We start from the raw sequence: 27241 nt of genomic DNA, 5'->3' as shown, positions 1-27241 counted from the left end.
AGGCCACATTTTGGTGATTTGGGATTTGATTTTTGGACAGTGAAAAATATATGTTTGCACAAACACAAGGAGTTATCAAGTGCATTATATTTTTCTTTTATGTCTTGTAGTAAAAGATAATCTTAATGAGTTAAGATTAAGGGCTCATTAAAAGACCAGGTGATCACAGCAGACCTGACACAAAGACATAAACTAATAAATTAAGGATTTTGACACATACTAAATCATATATAAATCAAATATCCAAATGTAATACCTGTACCGGTACTATGGTATACAAGCAATTAGGTAAAGGTTATAATTTACAGTGAAGTGGAATTAAAAAAAAGAGTCGGAGGCAGAAATATTCATCAGGACATGGGTCATAAAATGGACCAGGCTTTGGTCGGTGAATAAAGAGTGAGACGTACAGGATCTGTACGTCTCCAGGGCTCTGGGACGTGCAGGCCGGATCGCAGCTGATCCTTCTCACCCTGGACATGACTGTATGACCCGCTCCCCTCAGGCGGGAGGCTACAGTGCATCCAGACCAGAGCCTCTTACCACAAGAACAGTTTCTTTCCCTCTGCCGTTGGACTCATGAACACTTGCATGGTCACTTTAACCATCATTTTATCACTCACTGCACTGATCACTTTCTGCACTACATATGTAAACGCAAGTGTACATTTGTGTACGTAGTAAGCCTATTTTGATTCTTATCTTTTATCTCATAGCTTATTTTTATTGTTTTTTATTTTTGACTTATACAGGTTGGCTTTTTTTAGTTTATTTTATCATTGTACATTATTTTATGTTAATCGCCAAAGCAAGTTCCTATGTTTGTGAATTCTGTTCATTGAAATGGCAATAAACCTTTTCTGATTCTTACAGGGGCCCTCTGAGGACAAAACAATATGTTTGTACACTGAAAACAAGTTGAGAAGAACTACTTATCCAGTTGAGATGCAATAGTTATGATTAATTACATGTTACTTAGAGCTTTTCTAGGCACTCACAGTGGAATATTCACTAATTTCCTCTTCTAAATGTATTCTGCAGTCGCATCTGCCCGAGAGTAAACGGAATGAACCAGACACTCTATTAGCGCCATTGGCCTCCCAACACCATTGTTTCTATTCACCACATTCACAGACATTACCAAAGTTTACAACATATGCTAGATCAGACAGGGGAAATATCCAACTCAAAGACAACATGATAAACTCAAAATGATCGAACCACCTGAGCCACTTATTCCAACGCATTGTTTGGTTCTTTATTTCAGTTCTTTTATAACGTCATATTGTGACTCATCAACGCATTTAGTTACGTGTTAATTATGAAGTGCGAATGAAGACTTTTTAGTTGCCTAATTTATTTAATAAACAGGCTACATTAAATAAACCAACAACCACAATCAAACACCCCAAATAGAGAGTGGTAGCCTGCTGCTGTTCAGGTGACACTCTCAGCACTCTTCACCACTGCGCCGCCCTGAAGCAGACGCGCGCGGAGTGACTGGAGTACGGTGTACAATGTCCTAAAATGTACACCGTACACGCGCTGCGGCGGTGGACAGGTGGCTCTCATCTCACTGTTACCGTGGAGACGGGAGACACAGACCGGGGAGTACGCAGCAGAGGGAGCGGGGTAAAGTGACTTGAGAGGTGACAGGCGTCTCGCACGTGGAGGCGGACGTGTGGCGTGCGTCTGTTTGAGGGACAGACTCGTCCGGTGCGGCGCGTTTGGAACCAAGTTGTGGCATTTTCTCCAGCGGGGCACGCGCGGTCATGGAGCCGCGAAAGTCGTCTGGATTTTTGCTTGTAGTTTACCTGTTGGCGACGTTTTGCTGTAGAGGTGAGTCACAGTTTGGACCCCATAGTTTGTCATGTGTGTGTGATGCAAATGAAACACAATATGATGTTAATAAAAGTGGTTGATGATGCGCATGGGAATGAGACGCGTCTGTTTTTATCGATAACTTTTTGCCTCATTAAGTTTTATAGTCGTCCTTCTGGTTGCATGGACCCAGAAACAAGTCTTTGTAGCTGTAAAACGTCTTGCATATTCAAAGCTTTTGTGCGCGTGTAAATGTCCGTATTACTGTGTTGTACGCCGTCTTTAGTCAGACAACATCTGGCCCCGAATAAGGAGGGCGTCCCGGCCATGAGGCACGAAGCCCATTGGGTTTCAGTGTAATCTGCAGCTAAAGGATTGTTAAATGCGTGACTGGAGCCGAGAAGAACCCCAGGGGAGGTTAAGTCTCAGTAATATGCTGGGATCCTGTGCTTTATGGGAAATAGGACACATATTCTATTTCTACATTTCACAGCATTACTTGTGCTTATGCAAATGTGTCACTGGGAATGAAAATAAAGTCATTTGATAATTATAAATACTGCGGGATTTAGAGTTTTAATGATGATATGTACCTGTGTAGCAGAGTTTATATTTTCTTTATCTCATGTTTACCTCACGATCTGTATCTTTTGACTTCTGTCCAAAAAACTAAAAAAAAGTCTATCCTCAGTTTGAGTTGGAAATGTGCCATAAACATGTCTCTGTTGTTGATACATGGCCACAACATCCCTTTAGTTTGCCAGGAAATCTGATGGCAATAATAGTCTTGCTCATAATTGGATACAATAAATTAAAGCTAACCTGATATCCACTGTCTTCAGACTTGGCCACAAAGGGCGAGGTGGTACCAACGTGTCATAATTCATCGTTTCAAGGTTTCCACTGAACAACTGCTGCTCAGTCACACCTCCGTCCTCTGTCACTCGTTCTGATGGGAATTCTCTTCTATGGCTCACAGTCCTGGACCAGGAGAGCCATCCAGTAAACTACTTAACCCTTTGAGGCCAGGCCACAGTGACAGCAAAAGATAAATGTGCGTTTTATGGGAATATGCAATAAGGTACAGAAATAAGATAAGATAAGATAAGATATTCCTTTATTGTCCCACATGGGGAAATTTCATTGGTGCAACGCAGGTAGATACAGAGATAGATACAGAAGAACAGATCACTTATAGTTACAGAGAGGGAAAGCATGGAAGAGACTATTCTTTTTAAAGAATATTAATCCTTATGTTTTAGGGTTTTAGGGTTGCTATTGTAATAACTATGATAGATTATTTATAGAGATTGGGATCAAGCATAAAATAGTTCATATCAAAATGTTTTGGAACTCACACATAATAATTGGGTCTTTGTTTTGTTGTGTGATCAGAAACAAGTTCCTAAAATACATTTACATTTTCTTAGATGCTAGCTTTATAATAACTAGATAATGTGCAATGGCTGAAGGCATTGCGAGTGTCTGCATTCTTGCGTAAAAGTACTACATGTGTGTAGTAAAGACTTTATTCTTGTTGCCATGGAATGAACATTGTTGTTGTTGTTGTTGTTTTATGGCGGTTGGCATCCAAGTGTTGCATTACCGCCAGACTTTATTCCTCAGACTCTGTTGTAGTCCGTAAAAGTACTCTTTCCATTGCTTTGTTGTTACAAAGCCCATGAGGTCATGATATGTCTTTGTGACTTGTCGTAAGAATAGTTGTTGTTGTTGTTTTATGGCGGTTGGCATCCGAGTGTTGCATTACCGCCAGACTTTATTCCTTAGACTGTTATTGCTGTTGTTATTGTTTTATGGCGGTTGGCCTCCGAGTGTCGCATTACCGCCAGACTTTATTCCCCAGACTTTGTCGTAGTCCTGTTGTTGTTGTTGTTGTTGTTGTTGTTGTTGTTTTATGGCGGTTGGCATCCAAGTGTTGCATTACCGCCAGACTTTACTCCTCAGACTTTGTCCTAAAAGTTGTTCTTCCAGTGCTTTGACCTCCAGTGCTTTGACAAAGCCCAAGAGGTCATGAGATGCCTTTGTCATTGTATCCTATAGAAGTTCTTCCTCCCCTCAGACTTTGTCGTAGTCCTTAGAAATTCTTATTCCATTGCTTTGGAAGTACAAAGCCCATGAGGTTATGGGACGTCTTTGTTGTTTTACAAAGCCCATGAGGTCATGGGACGTCTTTGTCGTTTTATCCTTTGTCGTTTCTAGGCACACCTCATCTTTACCCGGGGCTGTCTGTTTCGCCTTAGAAAGTGCTCTCCTTAGCTCAAACAAACTAAACGGAAGGTCAAGGTCATCTTGAGTCGAAGGCTGGTGCCCAATCAGCTCAGAATTCTGGGCCAAAGTACTCTCCCTGTAGTGCCTTTCCGCAGGTGAGAGATTGTCAGAGCTGTGCACCGACACAAAGGTGCTGGCCAACAGTTCAGCTTTGTCAACGTCGCTGACTGCTTCAACACCATTCTGTATTAGGACCGGGGTCCCGTGACGGCGCTCAACCCCATGCATCTGCTTAATCATCCCCCAAACATCCCCGAGACGCGTTTCTCTCCCAATTTTGGAACAATACCGCCTCCAACAGGCACTCTTGGCCGTTCTTACAGTTTTCCGCACAACAGCGCAGGCCCTCTTGTAGTCAATGAGGGCACCCTCAGTGTGGGTAACCCTTAGCCGGCGAAACGCCGCATTTCTCGCCCTAACAGCATAACCACATTGAGGATAAGGAGGAAGAGGATGTGCTTTGAACTCATGGGCTTTGTAACACCAAAGCAATGGAAGGAGTACTTTTACGGACTACGACAGAGTCTGAGGACTACGACAAATCTGAGGAATAAAGTCTGGCGGTAATGCAACAACTTGGATGCCAACTGCCATAAAAAACAACAACGACAACAGTTTGGGGTGGTGCCGGTTCTGAAGCCGGGTAGGCCAGCGTCTGACCCTTCAAGTTATAGGCCGATTGCCTTGACGTCGCAGCTCGGGAAAACGATGGAGCGCATGGTTACCGAGCGGTTGGATTACTTCTTGGAGAGTCGGGGTTTGCTTCCTGCGCACCAGAGTGGTTTCCGTAGGGGCAGGAACACCATGGATTCCGTGTTGTGTTTGGAATCTGATATCCAGCTGGCCAGGGCTCAGAAAGAAAAGGTTATTGCGGTGCTCTTTGATGTGGAGAAGGCGTACGATATGGTTTGGAAGGATGGGCTCCTCATTAAGCTGCGGAAGTGTGGTGTGAAGGGTAAACTGTTTAACTGGGTCCGGAGCTTTCTGTCTGGCCGGCGTATCCAAACCAGAGTGGGCGCTGCTTACTCTGGGGTCTATGGGGTGGAGAATGGGATCCCGCAGGGGAGTGTGTGTAGCCCTATCTTGTTCAATGTTATGATTAAGGACATCTTTGACGACGTGGATGGGTCTGTTGGGAGGAGCCTTTATGCTGACGATGGCGCTCTATGGGTGAGAGGGAGGAATCTCCGGTTTTACGAGGCGAAACTGCAAAGGGCAATACAGCAGGTGGAGCAGTGGACCCTGAAGTGGGGGTTTAAACTGTCCGTACGGAAGTCTCAAGTGATCTGTTTCTTCAATGGGCATAGGGACGTCTCCCTTCGACTGCATGGGCAGGTGCTCGAACAGGTCAGGGAGGTGAGGTTCTTGGGGGTCACCTTTGACGAGAGGCTTAGTTGGCGTCGGCACATTGATGAGGTCAGTGGTAAATGCAAAAGGGTGAATAACTTGCTTCGTTGTCTATCCGGCCAGGACTGGGGGGCCAGCAGAAGGTCGCTCCTGGGTATTTATCGGGCCGTCATGAGGGCGGCTATTGATTATGGCTGTATAGCCTACATGTCTGCGGCTGAGACTAACTTAAAGAAGCTTGATGTGGAGCAAGCCCAGGCCTTGCGCATCTGCTGTAGGGCTTTTAGGACCTCCCCTGTCTCGGCGCTGCAGGTTGAGTTGGGGGAATTGCCGTTACGGCTCCGGAGGCTAGAACTTCTGTTGGCTTACTGGGTGAATGTGCAAGGTCATATGAGCTCTCACCCGGTGAGGGACTTTCTCAGGGTTGATGGGGGGCAGAGTGAGGCTGGCGGTATGGTTTTCAGCCAGGTAGGAAATGCGAAGGCGCGGCTTGCGGGGGTTGGTGATCTGCGTGTGAGCCCGTCGGTGGCTTTGTCTGCTATAGCTCCGTGGAAGTTTGTCCCGGCTCCTGTTGATGTTAGCTTGCATGGCAAGCTTAGAGGAGTCGCTGGGAGGGCACCGCAGTTTGCCGTTCAAGCGATCATCGATAAGCACTCAGGTGATGTGTTTATTTATACCGACGGGTCTAGGGATCCTGAGAGTGGGCGTACTGGCGCCGCTTATTTTGTGCCTGACCTGGGGCTAGCGGTCAAGAAGAGGTTGACAGATCGCCTTTCTGTTTTCACGTCGGAACTCATAGCGATACGGTTGGCGTTGGAATGGGCGGAATCTGCTTTGCAGTGTTGCGGCATTGTGGTGGCCTCTGACAGCCTTTCTGCATTGCAAAGCATTAAATCTGGGAAATCGGATTGCAGACAGGATGTGTTGAATGGCATCTTCTGTCTGATGCTCTCCCTGTCCAGGAAGGATGTGAGGGTTTCCTTCATTTGGGTCCCTGCGCATGTGGGGGTGGATGGTAACGAAATGGCTGATGCACTGGCTAAACGTTCCCTTCGGCGGCCATCAATTGATGTGGCGGTTGAGTTGGGCAAGTCTGAAATCAAGCCCGTTATCAAGAGTCATGTGGTCGGCCTTTGGCAGGAATTTTGGAGCCACTGTGTTACTGGACGGCATCTCTATCACATACAGGGTAGTGTGGGTCCTTGCGGGTCTATGGGCAGGAACGCGTGGGAGGAAAGGGCCTTCGCCCGCATGAGGATTGGCCATACTGGACTCAATTGGTCACTGAGTAGGATAGGCAAACATCCGACCGGTCTGTGTGGTCACTGTCGGGTGCCAGAGACTGTCGAGCATGTGCTGATTTGCTGTGAGGCTTATGATAGGGAAAGGGCCGGGTTGGCCTTGTGGTTTCGGAATAATGGGCGGGAGTTCAATCTGCGGAACGTTCTGGCGATCCAGTCACAGGGTTTGTGTCAGGCTGTGGTTGCTTACTTATGTAGCACAGGGCTGGGTAAACTTTATAGAGGTGGGGGGTGTTGGAGACTGAGCCGAGGATGAGGAGCAAGAGGATGTCCTAACGCGCTTGGACTTCGTGGGCCTAGAAACGCCAAAGTGATGGAAGAAGGACTTCTAACCGAACGTCAAAGAGGGCGAGGAAGGTGAAGAAGAGTCTCCCTGGAATAAAGCCGGTTGGTCTCTGACACAACAACTATTCTAGTCACAAAAACACATCATGACCTCATGGGCTTTGTACGCCAAAGCAATGGGAGGAGTACTTTTACGGACTACGACAGAGTCTGAGGACTACGAAACGTCTGAGGAATAAAGTCTGGCGGTAATGCAACACTCGGATGCCAACCGCCATAAAACAACAACAACAACAACAACAACAGTTTGGATATTACGGCAACATAGAGGAACGCCTCGGTCCGTATGACGGGGAAGAAGAAGAGGAAGCGTGACCTGGTCGGTGACGATATGAACAGCGGGGAGGACTCCCCTGGAGCCACTGATCCTGTGCAGCATAGGGCGTCTTCTTGCTCGTCTATGGAGGGCTCTCTCAGTGAGGAGCAGGGCGGGGGGGTTGCAGATGTCGGGGATGTGAGTTCAGAGTGTAAGGTGTTCATAAAGCTTGCGCAGGATAATGCGTCCTTTAAGGGGTGGGATCCGATGGCGTTGACAAGGAGCCTGACTGTAGCTGTGGGAGTGGTCAAGCATGCGAGTGTCCTTAGGGATGGCTCGCTGCTGGTCGTGTGCAAGGACGTGGCTCAGCAAAGGAAGGCGATTGAAGCTAAGTGTCTGGGGGGGAAGGACATTCTTGTGTCTGATGCTGTAAGAGGCACGGTCAGGGGAGTTATAGTAGGCGTCCCTACGACGACATCTGTGGATGACATAAAGGAGAATTTGACTGGAGCTAAGGTGGTGGATGCTAGGCGGTTGAAGATGACCCGGGATGGGGTAAGGTGTGACAGCCTGTCGATAATGATTAGATTTGAAGGTGGGATCCTGCCTCGTGTGGTGTGCGTTGGGTACATGCGCTATGGCGTACGCCCATATGTTCTGCCGCCCCTGCGTTGCTTCAAGTGCCAGCGCTTTGGGCATATTGCAGCGGTCTGTAGAGGGAAGCAGAAGTGTGGTAAATGTGCAGGAGACCACGAGTATGGGAAGTGTGACGACGGAGCAAAACTCAAGTGCTGTAACTGTGGGGGAGAGCATAGCTCTGCCTACGGGGGATGCGTGTTCAGCAAGAGGGCTGCTGAGGTGCAAAAAGTTAGAGCCTCTCAAGGCATATCCTACGCGGATGCGGTCAAGAAGGTGTCTGGTAGTCAGGTGACGGTGGATGCAGTGGGGGCTGCCAGTGCTGCTGGTGTCCTAGGCGACAGGGGAGGGGGCAGCGTTGCCCGCGGCCAGGGGGAGGTCCCCACTGGGATGCCTGTGAGTGTGGCTTCCACGGGCAGAGGCCCTGTGGGTGCGGAGGATGTACTGGTTGTGAAGAGGAAAGATTTCTTCCTCTTTATAGTGGAAGTGATTAACTGTACTGGGCAAACCAAGAAGAGATCCGAAAAGACTAAGATCATCGCTAAGGCTGCAGGGAAGTACTTTGGAGCTGGGGGCCCCGAGTGGACGGAGATAGAGGATGCGCTGCGGGAGGGCGCCCTGCCCCATTCTGGCAGTGGGAGTGGGGGGGCTCCCGATGCGCCGTCAGGTTCCGGGGGCTCATAATGGCGGTGGTTGTCTTGCAATGGAATGCGCGTAGTCTTCGTGCTAATGGCCAGGAATTTAAGCATTTTGTCTCTACCTTGTTGAACAAGCCTCACGTTATGTGCGTGCAGGAGACTTGGTTACGACCTAGGTGGGGTTTTGGGATACAAGGGTATGTGTGTGTTAGGAATGATAGGGAGCAGGGTAGAGGCGGAGGTGTGGCTGTGTTTGTCCGAGATGACCTAAATTACGTTGTTGTCAGTGTGAGTAAAGCGCCGGAGGCCCTGGCGGTGAGGGTCTGGCTGGGTGGTGAAGCTGTTACTGTGGTTAACCTTTATAATCCGTGTGGTGAGTTAACGTTAGAGTCCTTACATAGTATCGGTAAGGATGTTCGGGGAAAGGCCGTGTGGTGTGGGGATTTTAATGCGCATAGCGCTTTGTGGGGCGGTAGTGGTACCGATAGGTATGGGCAGGTGGTAGAGGGTTTCATCAATCAAAGGGAGTTGGTTTGTCTGAATGATGGGGGTGGGACCCGCTATGATATGGGGACCGGTGCGGAAAGTGCAATAGATCTTACACTTGTGTCCAAGGAGTTAGCTGGTGTTTGTAGTTGGGAGGTTCTTGGTAATCTTTCTTTTGGTAGCGATCACTATCTAGTCCGCACCGTGATTGGCTTTGGGAGCTGTGTGGTCAGGGGGACGAGGATCCAGAGGTGGCAGTTGGCAAGGGCGAACTGGGGGGCTTTCCTGAGGAAAGCTGATGATGGTTCTAGGGTTCTGCAGGAAGGAGGATTGACTCAGGTGGATGATCTCAATAGTGCAATTGTCTCGCTCATCACGCAGTCAGCGGTAGGCACGATTCCTAAGAGTGGTGGTAGTGGACATAGGAAGCGGGTGCCGTGGTGGACTGAAGCATGTGGTCATGCTGTTAGGGCGAGAAATGCGGCGTTTCGCCGGCTAAGGGTTGCCCACACTGAGGGTGCCCTCATTGACTACAAGAGGGCCCGCGCTGTTGTGCGGAAAACTGTGAGAACGGCCAAGAGTGCCTATTGGAGGCGGTATTGTTCCAAAATTGGGAGAGAAACGCGTCTCGGGGATGTTTGGGGGATGATTAAGCGGATGCATGGGGTTGAGCGCCGTCATGGGACCCCGGTCCTAATACTGAATGGTGTTGAAGCAGTCAGCGACGTTGACAAAGCTGAACTGTTGGCCAGCACCTTTGTGTCGGTGCACAGCTCTGACAATCTCTCACCTGCGGAAAGGCACTACAGGGAGAGTACTTTGGCCCAGAATTCTGAGCTGATTGGGCACCAGCCTTCGACTCAAGATGACCTTGACCTTCCATTTAGTTTGTTTGAGCTAAGGAGAGCACTTTCTAAGGCGAAACAGACAGCCCCGGGTAAAGATGAGGTGTGCTATGACATGCTCTCTCATTTGACTGATGACACGCTTGGGCTAGTCCTGGGTCTTTTCAACCGTGTTTGGGATTCAGGTTGTGTTCCATCTGCGTGGAAACAGTCTACGGTGGTGCCGGTTCTGAAGCCGGGTAGGCCAGCGTCTGACCCTTCAAGTTATAGGCCGATTGCCTTGACGTCGCAGCTCGGGAAAACGATGGAGCGCATGGTTACCGAGCGGTTGGATTACTTCTTGGAGAGTCGGGGTTTGCTTCCTGCGCACCAGAGTGGTTTCCGTAGGGGCAGGAACACCATGGATTCCGTGTTGTGTTTGGAATCTGATATCCAGCTGGCCAGGGCTCAGAAAGAAAAGGTTATTGCGGTGCTCTTTGATGTGGAGAAGGCGTACGATATGGTTTGGAAGGATGGGCTCCTCATTAAGCTGCGGAAGTGTGGTGTGAAGGGTAAACTGTTTAACTGGGTCCGGAGCTTTCTGTCTGGCCGGCGTATCCAAACCAGAGTGGGCGCTGCTTACTCTGGGGTCTATGGGGTGGAGAATGGGATCCCGCAGGGGAGTGTGTGTAGCCCTATCTTGTTCAATGTTATGATTAAGGACATCTTTGACGACGTGGATGGGTCTGTTGGGAGGAGCCTTTATGCTGACGATGGCGCTCTATGGGTGAGAGGGAGGAATCTCCGGTTTTACGAGGCGAAACTGCAAAGGGCAATACAGCAGGTGGAGCAGTGGACCCTGAAGTGGGGGTTTAAACTGTCCGTACGGAAGTCTCAAGTGATCTGTTTCTTCAATGGGCATAGGGACGTCTCCCTTCGACTGCATGGGCAGGTGCTCGAACAGGTCAGGGAGGTGAGGTTCTTGGGGGTCACCTTTGACGAGAGGCTTAGTTGGCGTCGGCACATTGATGAGGTCAGTGGTAAATGCAAAAGGGTGAATAACTTGCTTCGTTGTCTATCCGGCCAGGACTGGGGGGCCAGCAGAAGGTCGCTCCTGGGTATTTATCGGGCCGTCATGAGGGCGGCTATTGATTATGGCTGTATAGCCTACATGTCTGCGGCTGAGACTAACTTAAAGAAGCTTGATGTGGAGCAAGCCCAGGCCTTGCGCATCTGCTGTAGGGCTTTTAGGACCTCCCCTGTCTCGGCGCTGCAGGTTGAGTTGGGGGAATTGCCGTTACGGCTCCGGAGGCTAGAACTTCTGTTGGCTTACTGGGTGAATGTGCAAGGTCATACGAGCTCTCACCCGGTGAGGGACTCAGGGTTGATGGGGGGCAGAGTGAGGCTGGCGGTATGGTTGCCAGGTAGGAAATGCGAAGGCGCGGCTTGCGGGGGTTGGTGATCTGCGTGTGAGCCCGTCGGTGGCTCTGTCTGCTATAGCTCCGTGGAAGTTTGTCCCGGCTCCTGTTGATGTTAGCTTGCATGGCAAGCTTAGAGGAGTCGCTGGGAGGGCACCGCAGTTTGCCGTTCAAGCGCTCATCGATAAGCACTCAGGTGATGTGTTTATTTATACCGACGGGTCTAGGGATCCTGAGAGTGGGCGTACTGGCGCCGCTTATTTTGTGCCTGACCTGGGGCTAGCGGTCAAGAAGAGGTTGACAGATCGCCTTTCTGTTTTCACGTCGGAACTTATAGCGATACGGTTGGCGTTGGAATGGGCGGAATCTGCTTTGCAGTGTTGCGGCATTGTGGTGGCCTCTGACAGCCTGTCTGCATTGCAAAGCATTAAATCTGGGAAATCGGATTGCAGACAGGATGTGTTGAATGGCATCTTCTGTCTGATGCTCTCCCTGTCCAGGAAGGATGTGAGGGTTTCCTTCATTTGGGTCCCTGCGCATGTGGGGGTGGATGGTAACGAAATGGCTGATGCACTGGCTAAACGTTCCCTTCGGCGGCCATCAATTGATGTGGCGGTTGAGTTGGGCAAGTCTGAAATCAAGCCCGTTATCAAGAGTCATGTGGTCGGCCTTTGGCAGGAATTTTGGAGCCACTGTGTTACTGGACGGCATCTCTATCACATACAGGGTAGTGTGGGTCCTTGCGGGTCTATGGGCAGGAACGCGTGGGAGGAAAGGGCCTTCGCCCGCATGAGGATTGGCCATACTGGACTCAATTGGTCACTGAGTAGGATAGGCAAACATCCGACCGGTCTGTGTGGTCACTGTCGGGTGCCAGAGACTGTCGAGCATGTGCTGATTTGCTGTGAGGCTTATGATAGGGAAAGGGCCGGGTTGGCCTTGTGGTTTCGGAATAATGGGCGGGAGTTCAATCTGCGGAACGTTCTGGCGATCCAGTCACAGGGTTTGTGTCAGGCTGTGGTTGCTTACTTATGTAGCACAGGGCTGGGTAAACGTTTATAGAGGTGGGGGGTGTTGGAGACTGAGCCGAGGATGAGGAGCAAGAGGATGTTCTAACGCGCTTGGACTTCATGGGCCTAGAAACGCCAAAGTGATGGAAGAAGGACTTCTAAAGGATAAAACGACAAAGACGTCCCATGACCTCATGGGCTTTGTAAAACAACAAAGATGTCCCATGATCTCATGGGCTTTGTACTTCCAAAGCACCGAACGTCAAAGAGGGCGAGGAAGGTGAAGAAGAGTCTCCCTGGAATAAAGCCGGTTGGTCTCTGACACAACAACTATTCTAGTCACAAAAACACATCATGACCTCATGGGCTTTGTAACGCCAAAGCAATGGGAGGAGTACTTTTACGGACTACGACAGAGTCTGAGTCAGAGTGACGAGATGGGGGTGGGGGTGGTCTCCTGTCCTCGCCCAGTCTCGTAGACGCACGGCTACCAAGCAGCGACATCAGTGGACATATTAAAGCCTATAGAATGAAGCCTAAAGAATAAAGCTGTACGGTGGAAGCACCGAACGTCAAAGAAGGAGAGGAAGATGAAGAAGAGTCTCCCTGGAATAAAGCCGGTTGGTCTCTGAAACAACAACAACTATTCTAGTCACAAAGACATATCATGACCTCATGGGCTTTGTAACACCAAAGCAATGGAAGGAGTACTTTTACGGACTACGACAGAGTCTGAGGACTACGACAAAGTCTGAGGAATACAGTCTGGCGGTAATGCAACACTTGGATGCCAACCGCCATAAAACAACAACAACAACAACAACAACTACGAAACGTCTGAGGAATAAAGTCTGGCGGTAATGCAACACTCGGATGCCAACCGCCATAAAACAACAACAACAACAACAACAACAATTGGATGCCAACCGCCATAAAACAACAACAACAACAACAACAACAACAACAACAACAACAACAGCCGCCATAAAACAACAACAACAACAACAAAATGATGTAGTTTAGTTGTGTAAAGAAGTGTAATGTGAAAAAACTGTGGAAACGGTACTGTATTTGTGTGAAAGTACTAACATTACCATTAGCATTAGCAATTTACTTTTGCAAATATTAAAAAATATTCTGGTATGTAAAAATGTCTAAAGCAATAGCCCCCCTAAGACGGTGAAAGCGATCGTAAAGAGGTATAACTTGTTGAAATCGGTGAAAGTGTTAAGGAGTTGAACAAATATTAGCAAATACTGAAAAAAGTACAAGATGTACAAATGTCAAAAGCAACAGCAGCAGAGATATAACTTGTTGAAATCGGGGAAAGTGTCAAGGAGAGGAAACGCGTCAAAAATCCTACAATCCTAAAATACACGAACATAGCGTCTGCTTTATGACATCATAAGCAGACACTCAATAAATGGTAAATAAGATTAGACCTCTGAACTACGACAAAGTCTGAGGAATAAAGTCTGGCGGTAATGCAACACTTGGATGCCAACCGCCATAAAACAACAACAACAACAACAACAACAACAACCTCTGGGTTTCATAGAATCAATTTCAAATCATGAGTCGGTTATGTAATACCAGCATGTTCAGAGACGTATCAGCCAACATATGGCATAATCTGTAAGTAATGGATTTTAGAGATAGCTAGAGTCACAAGCTGAATCGTGAATGAAACCATCTGTTCATCATAAAATATAATAATTTACACACCAGCATGTGCTAATCCCTGAACCTAAAGGGAGGTTTTGCGAGAAAAGGCATGCAAATTCAAATGTATGAAACCAACTGTTGAGACCTTGTTTGATATTTAGGAAAGGAAAGGAAAGGATTCAAGGCCAGATGGATTTCTTACCTCACGCATTTGGGCTGCTTGTTATTTTAAAGAACTTCACTCTTGTTTTTGATATAGGCTATACTTTCGCCGATATTCAGATGAAGTTACTTATTTGTCCACGTGGTGTCAACAATGAAGAGTGTTCTTGAGGAACAATACTATAGTCTATCAATCAAGCAAACCACGATGACCCTTTCTATTACAAATACAAACACAGTACATTGACCACATATTCTGAATATTAGGCACATACAGTAGTATTGCACAAAAACAGGGACAGTCAAATTAACCTCGGAAATACATTACAATTACATTTGTACTCTGTACATAATGTACGGTGTATACTTGTATTAAAAGTTTTATTTATTTTTAGTTTGGAGCTCTTTATTTAAGTGCTTGGTATTTTGTGCATTCAACATTTTTGATATATCTCTCACCTCAACCACTGAACTGACATGTTGTTATGGGATACAGCAACAATGAGTAAATTCCTTATCCCAAAAGAACGGTTAATAAAACCCAATGGAGAAGTTTGCTGTATGTTCTTGTACTGATTTCTCTTTCTAAAAAGCCTCTGGAAGACAATCCGGTCAAACTGGTCACTGTGTACACATAAAAAATGTAAATGTTTAGCTTCTCATCGCTTTCTGCCAAATGGCCATGGGAGGAGTTGTGTCAAACTTTATTTATTGTGTGTTTAGTGGTCTTTGTACATCAGATCGGTGGAGAAAGCGGCCTCCGGGGGAATTAAACATTGACTGGATAGTGGGTTTTGCCAATACTGTACATCCCTTTAAGCATCAAGTCTGTCTGAGGGCGGATTTTGGACCAAATACTGATACACTAAGATTAATTTGGAGTCTGTCACTACATAGATTAGGTCTTCATGTCTGTATGGATATTCAGATGGTTTGTTAGAAGCTGTGTTGGCAAATTTATATAACATTAGCATTCATTTTTTATTTTTAGTCAGTCCCCTCCCCCTTTGCGACCGCAGGGTACGAGCCACCACAAAGAGCACGCCTCTCGTCCTGTTACCTTTTTTGCCTACATCACCTCCTCCCCCCACAAAAATAACCAACTTTATACTACTTCATTTCATTTCACTTCCCACAGGAAGTCTGTGGGATTTAGGGTGGGGGTCATAATGTAATTTGTACCAAGTTTAATTTGTCTACGATGAAAAAGGTTGTATTGCCCTGCACGTATTGCCGTAACGCCTTTTGGAAATTTGAGGTGGCGCTATTGAGCCATTTTGAAAAACATTTTTTTTAATGAAAAAAATAAAAATCTCTGAAAATTTAGCTCAAAGACATGGAACAATAATAATAAAAACTGAACATTATTTTTCTATTATAAGCACGATAGCTACAGCTACAGTTGTATGACTTTTTGCATTGTGCCACATGACAAATAAAATAAACACTTTGTAATTTTTTCAGAAATTCCCAACAAACAGATCATCAAGTATTTAATGATTTTTTTTTAAAAACAAATTTCAAGAGGAAGCTAGAGAGCCAATTTATTAGATAGCCACTTAAGGTCAAAATCAGAGCTTACTAATTTCTAATTTTCTATAAAACTCCGGGGCATATTTGTTTTTGTTTACCACTCGAATTTTGCAATTTTCCAAGCCCGGGATACAATTTTAAACAGTCCATCACTGGGACAATTCTCGTTCTCTGGCTCGGGACTAATAAAGTAAAGGTGGAAGCCTGTCCTCTCCAGTCTAATAAAGCCTATGGGCAAGAACATCTTAAAAAAAGATCATAAAAGACAAAAAAACAAGCATGTATTATTTCAGTGTTTAACTGATAACATGGTCTGCTTAGTTTAGTGTCATACTAAGGTACATTTTTAATCCCTGATGAGGAAAATTCATTCTTTGCGGTTAACCCATCCTACAATGCCGCTGGGGCAACTTGTCCGGAGCAGAGAACAGTGTTTGGAGACTCATCTCCAGATCTCCAGCATGTGTTTGTCAGAATCACCTTGGGATTTTACCTTTGGTACATGTTTTGGGTACAATGATAATGTCAGAGAGGGCACACTAACAAAGGTTAAACATCTATATGAATAACATATAAAAAGGTATAGTGACAATCTGTATGTTCCAAATACATTCCAGGCTATGGAAGATCAAAAACGAGATTTATAGACATAGTCAAGTATGCAGTTGGGATAAGATACAAGGGCAGTACTAAAGTACAAAATAAAGGCTGTAAATGTAAATATCTGATGGCACCTGACAAGAAAAAGTTTACAGCGATGAAAAGGCTTACACACTTGGTTAACATGTGTTTGCTGTTGGCTTAGTCATTGTTCCTATAACACTTTATATCTGCTCTATTTGTTGTGCTTTCATTTACGTGTCATTGTCAAAAATGAAGACTTAAATAGGGACTGTGAACGCTGCCAGCTCCTTCAAGGGTGAATGGACCATAAAGTGAGAGGCTTCTATTGCTACTGCTGCATCTTTTTAATAAAATAAAGTAGTTTATTGCAATACAATAAGCTGAACCTTAATTATTGAGGTTAACATGGGGCTTGGAAGGGGTCGTTTGATGGAAATACGCGCGACCGTTAACGCACCTTGAGGCATGAGGTGTGCTTATTATGAGAAAGTGTAATCATCAGTTGGTTTATAGTGATGAGGAGAAGAGGAGGGGGGTTAATAATGGAAGCATAGATTGGCAGACAGTACAAGAGTATGTGATTATGAATGAAGTAAAAGGGATCTGGCTGCAAAAACATTTGAAGGAACTTGACACTAGATTAAATTGTTAAGCTTTTTGACAGCATTGCACACAGCGTTTGCTCCCCATCGCACTTTGGGGAAGAGGAACATGTTTGCAGCTAGCACTCAGATATGCGGCTATCTTTCTTTGCACAGATTGGTTTGGAATGTGAAAATAACAAGCAGGCTCACTGGCATTGTAAAGCTGACATGCATGGCTGAATACAAAGAGAAAAAAATACTGTACTATTGATAAAACAAGAAACAGTGGGATGTGCTATTCAGAGGGTATTTTGAGTTTGAAATCAGCAGTCGGAAAGGATTTGTTTTATGTTTAAGGAAAACAACTCGTAATTCCTTCACTTTACTGTAGTCTACACCAAACGCAAATACTCAAAAGGGACGTGTGCAAAATTTCATGAGCTTTTTACCCTGTGACAATGATGCTTCTTCAGCTTTAATTTACTCAAACTAGTTTTTTTTGCATCTCGTTCACACTTAAATTAGATCAAATTAATTTAATTATTAGTCAAAGATAACAAAAAGAAAAATACAGCTTTTAAATGCTGCTTTTTTATTATTAAAGCACAACAGAATCCAAACCTACATGGCCCTGTGTGAAAAAGTAATTGCCCCTTACACCTAATAACTAGTTGCGCTACCCTTGGCAACAACTGCAATCAATCGTTTGTGATAACTTGCTGTGAGTCTATTGCAGCACTGTGGCGGAATTATGGCCCACTCATCTTTGCAGAATTGTTGTAATTCAGGCACATTGAAGGGTTTGAGCGTGAACCGGCTTTTTAAAAAATCATGCCACTGCATCTCAATAGGATTCAGGTCAGGACTAGAACACGCTAACGTCTGTCGTTCAGAGGTTTATTGCTATTGCATTGGACAATCATGAAGAATGTGCAAAACTTGAACTTTTAACTAAAGCAAATTTGTATAGGTCGCTTTGTGAGATACTGCAACCAATTTGTTAAAAAAAAAAGGAAAAAAATGGCTGTTCCGGCCTGTATCTGCTATTTATGCTCAAGGCTAATGAAGAAAAATGTGGAAACTAATAGAGAGAGACTGGTAAAGGCATTGGACTACTCCACTGCTTTAACATAATGAGAAAGAGATTATGGTAATGAATAAATCTATATCTGCTGCTTATGTAAAACTGCAGAAGTTGGTTCATTGATCAAACTATTCAGTGGAAAAAACAACGGAATAATATATAACAGGAGAAGGTTGATTGGGAAAGTAAATGAAAGCAACATTTTCCTAATGCAACGGCACAATTTCCATTTGGTTAAATATGGTTAAACATCCCTGAGCAGTTCAGGTTGCAGATGTGATATTTTATTCATATGATAATAGAGGTGTAGAATAGAGTCTATAATAATCAGAAAAATGAGTAGATAATTTGTAAGAGTATCAGTGAATCCTCTTCCAAATGTTCTCTTTTGCAATTTCAGATGGACCAATCCAACAAAATATTGGGACAGATATTTGTACGTATCAGATATCGACCCTAAATCTGATATTTAGATTGGACCAACAGCTGCTTAAAGAATACACATGGAGCTTTATTTGAACACTTCAGCTGTAAAAAGGCAAGGCACAAAACTGCACTACCATACTCTATTATCTAGTTTGTGGTAAAACATGTTTGTGGATGAGTTTGTACTACATTAAAATGATCCAAAATTGTTTCTATATTGGTCGAAAGAATAAGGGCAGATCTTTTTGGCCATTGGTTTCTCTGGATCGTTACTGCCGCAGCTCTGAAAAAGACCCTTATCTGTTGATTTCTACTTTTCATAATTGTGGTGTTACTAAACATTGACAAGACATTTACAGGCACGTTTTCAAACTTCTTTGATGGATTGCAAAATTATGAAACAATTAGCGTATTATCCCAAATTGCCCAAAAGTACATTACTGAAAATGAGGAACTAGCCAACAGCCATGCAGATTACCATAGACTTGAAGTGATGTATCTGGAAGGACATTTGATTTAAAAGCAGTAATATGCAGACCACTTCACACAATGATTGGCTGTACTCGACCCACATGTATATTACCAAAAGCAGAGAAAAATCTATTTGAAAGTTGTGTTACCTTGCAATATGTAATGTGAAATGTCTCTGGCAAACAACATTCATTTTAAAAGTAGGCTGTCCGTGAGTGACAAATGCATTATTTATCCTTCCCAGCTTTATACCTTTAGAGAATTGGAATTATTAGTTATTCAAAACATGTACTTGTATACAGCCAAAAGTAAAAAGGTTAGGTTAGTTTAATGAATATAAATGCATATGCGACTTGGTAAACAAGGTGCTTAGGAGCTAAAGAGAACTTAGGAGCTTTCAAAAGACAGCAGGGGAATTAAGGGTGCATGTGTGGGGTGCTAATATTGTCATTGTGGTGTGTAGAATGAACAGTACTGCAGAGGTGAAAGTAGTTTCTCAACAACTTTTAATATTTGCTGAAGAAAGTGAATGCTTCAGAGTGCTACTAATGCACCTGCACAAAATATTTCTATCAAACTGCAATTTAAATGAGTTAGTAGACTGTCTTTTGAGGAGTAGATCCTTTCGAATGATGCATGAGATTATAGAAGTTCATATGTCAGTATTCTCTCACACGCTTCAGGACGTGTTTACAAAGTACACTGTGTACTCAATGTTTAATGGATCTAATCACCAGATTTTTTTAATGCAGCCCTAGATCATTGCATTAGTAATAAGTAATGTAGTGTTTTTGTATGACACGTGTTTTATTTTTGAAGTTAGAGTTTGTTCTTTTAGTAAATGTTTCTGCACTGAAGGGGTTTCTTCTGATATCCTATTAAGTACTGTACAGGAAAGGAGACATTACTATCCTTTTATGGGTTATGCCCCTTCTCTCTGTTGACACATGTTGATAAAATAGTCATTAATTCGACTAGATTGTAAAATATGGATATCTTTATGTATGCAGACTGTGTGGAGAAAGATGCTATATAATTAAAGAGCTGACAGAAAGAATAACACATAGGCAATTTTGAAGATGGCGCCTCTCCTCAAGGGAAACAGCCCTGATGGTGAACGCAGCAGTTTCCACCGCACACACAGTGACACTCACAGGCAGAAGATGGAGTGAGGTTGGACCTATTGCTGTGAGGTCTTTAATTAATAGCACATTTGCATTGTCCTTTGAGATTTACAACGCCTCCTTATTGCATTTCTAGATGTGAATACTGAATTAGCAGAATATAAAGTACATTCATGTGTCCCAATAGAAACATTAGTTTACTGATGAAACGCACATATTTAGAGCTACATTACCAGCAATTTGTCTTGTACAAAGAAACTAAGAAACTGTTATGGCCTCTTCCTTCTTTATCCTCAAGAGTGCCTTAATCCCTTTATCTGGGTTTGAGATGAATACAAATTGTAACAAACTATGTGATTACATGAAATCAACTTACTATTGTAATACTATGCTGACAAATTTCCGAGGTGCTATGCAGTAAATCATGTTTGAATAACACAGGTGGGTCCATTTTTACACAAAGACATCACATAAAAAGTCACATTTAATAGATCAAATATAATTACTGAAAAACACTTTTGTATAGTTGTTATGTCTTTGTTGCTATGAATATAAAGTAGTATCTGATACTCTCGAGTCACAATATCAACTGAAGCTTCCTTTAAAAACAGATGATTTCATACAAAATATGAACCAAATTATATCCCTGTTCTATAACGTTTAAGAAACTATAGAATGGCATTGCATATATATATATATATATCCCCTCCATCCCTTGTTGGGTTTTGTCTATGGGAGTTTTTGTTTATAGGAGATCTTCTACTGAGAGTGTTTTTCAAACTTCCTATAAGTGATCTGTTCTTTTCTTCTGTATCTACCTGCGTTGCATCAATGAAATTTCCAATAAAGGAATATCTTATCTTATCTTATCTTATATATATATATATATATATATATATATATATATATATATATATATATATATATATATATATATATATATATATATATCAACACGATTTAACAATATCATGATTACTGAGAACATGACAAAAATTAAATGAAATGAAATTTAAAATTGTCTTGAATTACTGCTTTACTATTCCTCAAGTTTGTGACAAGCTTTTACAAAATTGTACGTTCTGAATGACAAAATAAAGTAAAAATGCAACTTTCGTACTTTAAATAAGTTTATATAAGTAAGTTATATGTAGATATATATTTTGGACAATAAATTGAATTAAAATTCTTGATATTGCTTCTAAAATTGTCACAATTATATTTTTTTTAATTTTTATGGTTATATTGCGACAATATTTGATTAAGCTATAGTCTTAATATCCCTAGTTCAAATATGAGACATTCTGGAGTATAGTATTTCTACATTCATTGATTAGCCTAACCTTCAACCTGAAGTATCCCTTAAGTGAAGTTGAGAGAATTGGGGCGAAAATAGTTGTTAAAAGCAAAAGATAATGGCAGAGAAGCTGTAAGACCATCTGTAAATGCTCTAAAAATCGAGCTTCAACTCAACAGGACACATTTTATAACACCTAGTTTAATGGGAGGATTGGATAATGTCCCTTTAGCACTTATTGTGTAACAGGTCCATTTTGGCTCACTTAACTTCACTGAACCCCGCACAACTCTCTTTCTCCCAAGAGAACATCCAATGTGACACTCCCCAATAGTCGGCTACATAAACACTATCTGAAGTGTCTTTGCTTATTTTTGCTTCATTAACTAATTAGTCACCGCCCCCTCTGCTCTCATGGCGCGCCTGTCACTGGGTAATTAGTGGAATATGTAGAGACACGTCTAAATTGTTGGAGGGTGATGAGGGAGAAAAGCACAGAGACCTTTGCTGCTCAGAGTGAAATGAGACACTGATGGATGAGAGGCTCCAAGTTGTGCCAATGTTGTGACGGAGCAACCTTGAGCTAAAGAGGAATTACTTTCTAAGTTCAAGATTCACTAAAACGACCCCTGTGGCTCTTTTAAAACCCAGATTAACAGATCCATTTCCTTGTTCATGTTATTCACACTCAGTCCACAATCATTAATTCATCCATCAATCTTTTACGGTTTAATATGAGCCATATTGTTGTAAGAAATGAAATAATTAATGAAGTAAAATGCATCTCTCCTGTTATGGTTGATGTATATATTTTCATGTGCAATCTATGTGCCGTCGTGACACATATTCATGTGCAATTTGATCACATGCAATTTGATCACATGCAATGGTATTTATGTATTTATTTATTTGTCTATGGGAGTTTTTGTTTATAGGAGATCTTCTACTGAAAGTGTTTTTCAGACTTCCTATAAGTGATCTGTTCTTTTCTTCTGTATCTGCCTCTGTATCTACCTGCGTTGCACCAGTGAAATTTCCCCATGTGGGACGATAAAGGAATATCTTATCTTATCTTATCTTATCTTATCTTATATTGTGCACTGTGCCTGTCTCAATAAATAAATAAAGATATACATAAATAAATACCTAAATAATTAAATAAATAAAGCAAATCCACTGCCGATTTGACCTTTGGAAATTGGTATTGGACAATAGCATACAAAATATGATATACAAAATGAAATTGCTTGATTAAAGTGTCCACAAGCAATAGGTTTTTTTGGACCCTGTAGCACAAATCTGCAGCATGTGAAAGACTTTGAAATTGGCTGTTGCTGCAATCAAACTCAACTTTAAACAGTTTAAGCTTAGTGATCAAATAAGTGCATTTTGATTGCATTAAGACATTGTCCAGATAACAATAATATCCTTTTAATCTGGCAATAGTTTTTATGTTGTTTTATTTATCTGTATTCTGTCAAATTAAGCACAAATAATTCAACATAATCACTTTATTCCCTGAAAGATTACAAGGCAGTAATGATGATTGTAGTAGTCGTTTATAGTCAGCGATGATTTATATAGTGCATTGAGATGGAGAATATTTATGGATAAAGTGGAACTTTAGGAACTTAGGAATTTAGGAAGATCCGAAAACTTTTTTACATTATGATTGAATAATAATATTCAATTTATTATAAAAAGGTCTTTTTGGATTCTGTATAGTCCATTGATATTTAAATAAAAAGTATGACTATGATTATTATTTTTTCATACCGTTGACTAAACACAATACAACTATTAATTGCTGCAGCTTTACTTTAAATACTATCCTATAGATAGTACAGGTTTTTAAAAAATATTTTTCAATTCAATTAATTTTTGTAACGCCCCAAAATCAAGGAAAGGAAGGAAAAAGTACAGATGTCATAAAAGTATGTTTTAATTATAATTTTACTCAGTTACCATATGATTTATGCTGTTTTTGTACAATTTTCCCATTAATTTACCCTCTAAATAAATGCAAGTACAAAAATAAGACCCAGTCAGTAAACCAGTATCGAAAAGCAAATGTTACCCAGCCCTAATGATGAGTGTGTTGTATGTGAACGCTTGATAGGTTTTAATGAATTCATGAGAACGATGGACCGTGAGCTTATTAAACACAGTTAAAGTCCACTGAGCTATTGACACACTCTTTATGTGCTGCATATCGTGACTTGATCAGGTTTAGTTTCTTTCCACAGGGACTTGTGATCATGAAATAATTGCTGTAATAACTTTTAAATTAAATGTCTGCTTTCTAATGAGCGGACATGCACAGTTGAGTAAATCAATTAGACAGAGGTTTGTGCTAAAAGTGAGCTTGTACTCCCCTCTGTCACCTCCAATTACAGTTCTTCTTTTTTAATAAATCTGCACTTAAATATTAGCATAATAGTGGCTTGGCAGTTGGAACGTTCCACCACAAACCCTGAGCTGAGTTGCATGTTGTTACTTTGTCTATTTCATGTGTTTCTGATTATTACTTCTCATGGTAGGATAGTAATTGTGGTTAAAAAATAACACACACAATAACACACTACGGTCATCCATCTGACAGAATTTTACAGTTTTTGAAAAAAGGAAATAGGAAACAGTCATATCGCATTATCACAATAATTTCCAATATTGCGCGGCCATAAGTTTTACATCAGTTACATGGCAGTTTGTAAAGAAAGGTTAAAAAAAACAATGTATATAAAAAATCTGTAAGGAATGCTGGAATCACCTGTTGTCAATACACAAAGGTCCATCCAAAATGCAAGGGCAATTTACACGCAAAGAATACCATTATTCTGACAGTTCAAACATTAATTTAAGAAAGTAAAGGTGTTGTTGTTCACTTTCATTAGCCAAATTATAACTATTATTTCAATTAGACCAGCTAAAGTCCTTGTTTACAATATAGTTGCTAGGTAACGGCTCCAAATTACTTCTACAGTATGTCACATCTGCTGTCAATGTTCAACCAGGAAGCACAATTATCAAATGTGCCGTTTCAGTTCAGAGTGAATGGTATTCCACTTATATTTAAGACTAAAACATTGTATTATTAGTGAACTCAGGAGGTTGTTGCCTTCAGATAACACATTTTAGGGTTTTAAGATTGTGCAGAGCATGGATAAGACTAGGCAGCCCAAACAAAGGAGAATATGACACAGATACAATGTCGGTGTCACCATTATGAATACAAATGCTGCTAAATTCTGGTAAATGGGACCAACACGGATGGCTTTAACTGTCCTGTCTTTCTCCAGGATGCTTCTGTGGTGTGCACCAGAGGAAGTTGTACCGGGACCTGCTGACGAACTACAACCGTCTGGAAAGACCGGTGCAGAACGACTCCGCCCCCATCTTGGTGGAGCTGGGCCTCACCCTGCTGCAGATCATCGATGTGGTACTTTATTCTTCTCTTTGCCTTGTAGGGATGTCAAGATTAATCGCTTAATCGAACGTAAGAACAATATTGAGGCTGGCTTAAGGGATTTCAAATCAATTTAAAGGGTAATAAAAGTAAAGCTATCATGTAAAATATGTTTATACCCCAAAATCTGTACTTAACTATTGAGGAAGTTTGATTTCATAAAGCTGGTCACACACAGGAACAGGGACATATTAGACCACGGTAAGGAGAGAAAATGATAAGGATGTTATTTGGTCATGATGTCAATAATTGTGAATATTTTATTAATTGTGATGTTTCTTCTCAAAATAGTCATGACATGAAAAAATGTCAGTTGCTTGTTTGAAAACACAAAAAAGCCCGAGCAATAACCCCAGTGCCTGTAGCATTTAGTTGGAAAAGTTTACCTGAAAACTGCTTGTCCAACTTTTCCACAGTGTGTTGCTTACTGTAGCTACTGGGGATGCTGTGTGCACAAACCTTAGTGGTTTTTGTGTGTTTTTCACTTAATCTTCCTCCACATTTACATTATTATTCCACTGGTGAGGCCCTTACAATAGGGCTGAACATTTTATCAGCAGTGTTTTTCACCTTAATTGCAGTTAATTTCAACACGTTTTGTGTGATGTTATATTTGTGTCTGTTAAGTGATTTATTTCCAATATTTTGAACAATGATTCCGTATTAATACTATTTACAAAGGCATAACTCATACATGTTTTTGTTTGTATTCTTAGTGTTCATTCTTTATTAATGCTAAGCAAGTTGTGGTTATTTACATAATTTTGTATCTGGAAAATATTTAACTTATTAAGATGCATGCTTACATTACTGTACATTTATCTCAATGTAGCCTTGTCAAACTCTCTATTGAATTGCATTTGCCAGAATTCTCCCGGTCTCAATTAATCCTGTTTCACTTTATGCTTATTCCTCATTGTCTATGTCCAACCTTTCCTCTCATAGACCACCGCCGCCCCGGCAGACAGTTAGCCCGACCACATAAACCCACTCGAGCAAAAAACATTGAAGCTGACATGCCGTCACTTTCTGGAGTCTGTCCTGTCCCCAGACAGGCGTCTCTATGATAAACATGCAGTTTATACCATGGAGCAGCTTCTCCATTTTATTATTAATACAGTCAAGCCACTTCAGTATGCATCCTCACAGCTCGGGGAAGACACTGAGTCCAAACGGAGAAAAGACACAATACTTTCAGCTTTATGGGCTTTTTTGTTGTTGTTTTGCTTAATTTAGGTGTTTGTTATTTAGTAAGGACGCAACTAAGTATTATTTTAGTAGTTGACTTGTCAGTGATTTTTTTCTAAATTAGTGAAGTTGATTATTTCTTTGAAGATTTTGAACTTGAAATTGAAGATTTTCATCTAAACAAAAGGCTTCTTGTCTGAGAATATTTATGAATTCTGTGTATTTTTGATGAAAATCAGAAATTGTTTAATAATACCACTGTCTTTTGGTATGGTCCATAACAATATGAAAACAATGATCAATATTTAAATAGTTGACTTGTCACGGTTATTCTGATTAATAGCCTTAATATTTATCCTGAAAGATTGGGACTCTGTTTTTGTCCATGTTGTACAGACACGTTGTAAAAGCAGCTGGGGAAAATGAGACCACTGTGTGCTATCTGCATCAGATTATATATTTATCATCTGAGAACCAGAAAGTGTGCTGTCAACATGCTAGTTTTTTTGTTTTGTTTATTTGGTCGGGACAGTGCATGAACATAGATGACACATGCTGTAAACACGCCGGACTGTAGCCATGGGCTCATTTCCATCCGTTGTCGCACAATCACAAAAACACTCTTCATACACCTGGATACATGGACACACTCTTCATACACCAGGATACATGGACACACTCTTCATACACCTGGATACATGGACACACTCTTCATAGACCAGGATACATGGACACACTCTTCATAGACCAGGATACATGGACACACTCTTCATAGACCAGGATACATGGACACACTCTTCATACACCAGGATACATGGACACACTCTTCATACACCAGGATACATGGACACACTCTTCATACACCAGGATACATGGACACACTCTTCATACACCTGGATACATGGACACACTCTTTATACACCAGGATACATGGACACACTCTTCATAGACCTGGATACATGGACACACTCTTCATAGACCAGGATACATGGACACACTCTTCATACACCTGGATACATGGACACACTCTTCATAGACCAGGATACATGGACACACTCTTCATAGACCAGGATACATGGACACACTCTTCATACACCTGGATACATGGACACACTCTTCATAGACCAGGATACATGGACACACTCTTCATAGACCAGGATACATGGACACACTCTTCATAGACCAGGATACATGGACACACTCTTCATAGACCAGGATACATGGACACACTCTTCATAGACCAGGA

At 42.3% G+C, this 27241-nt stretch overlaps 1 protein-coding gene across 1 annotated transcript in view; it reads left to right on the top strand.

Moving 5' to 3' along the window:
- Window positions 1–1762: 1762 nt before the first annotated feature.
- Window positions 1763–27241, top strand: part of chrna8 (cholinergic receptor, nicotinic, alpha 8) — a 53479-nt gene continuing 28000 nt past the window's right edge. The window contains exons 1-2 of the mRNA XM_072463191.1: window positions 1763–1839; window positions 24641–24780. Of these exons, the coding sequence (XP_072319292.1) occupies window positions 1773–1839; window positions 24641–24780 (207 nt within the window). The 5' untranslated portion in view covers window positions 1763–1772. The remainder of the gene's footprint in view (window positions 1840–24640; window positions 24781–27241) is intronic.

The sequence above is a fragment of the Eucyclogobius newberryi genome, unplaced genomic scaffold (genome assembly GCF_026437365.1).
Source record: "Eucyclogobius newberryi isolate DKJ021-1_F unplaced genomic scaffold, fEucNew1.0.hap1 SCAF_4, whole genome shotgun sequence".
In the NCBI taxonomy this organism is placed as follows: domain Eukaryota; kingdom Metazoa; phylum Chordata; class Actinopteri; order Gobiiformes; family Gobiidae; genus Eucyclogobius; species Eucyclogobius newberryi.
The sequence above is the reverse complement of the archived record's forward strand: the minus strand, read 5'-3'. Positions and strand labels throughout refer to the sequence as shown.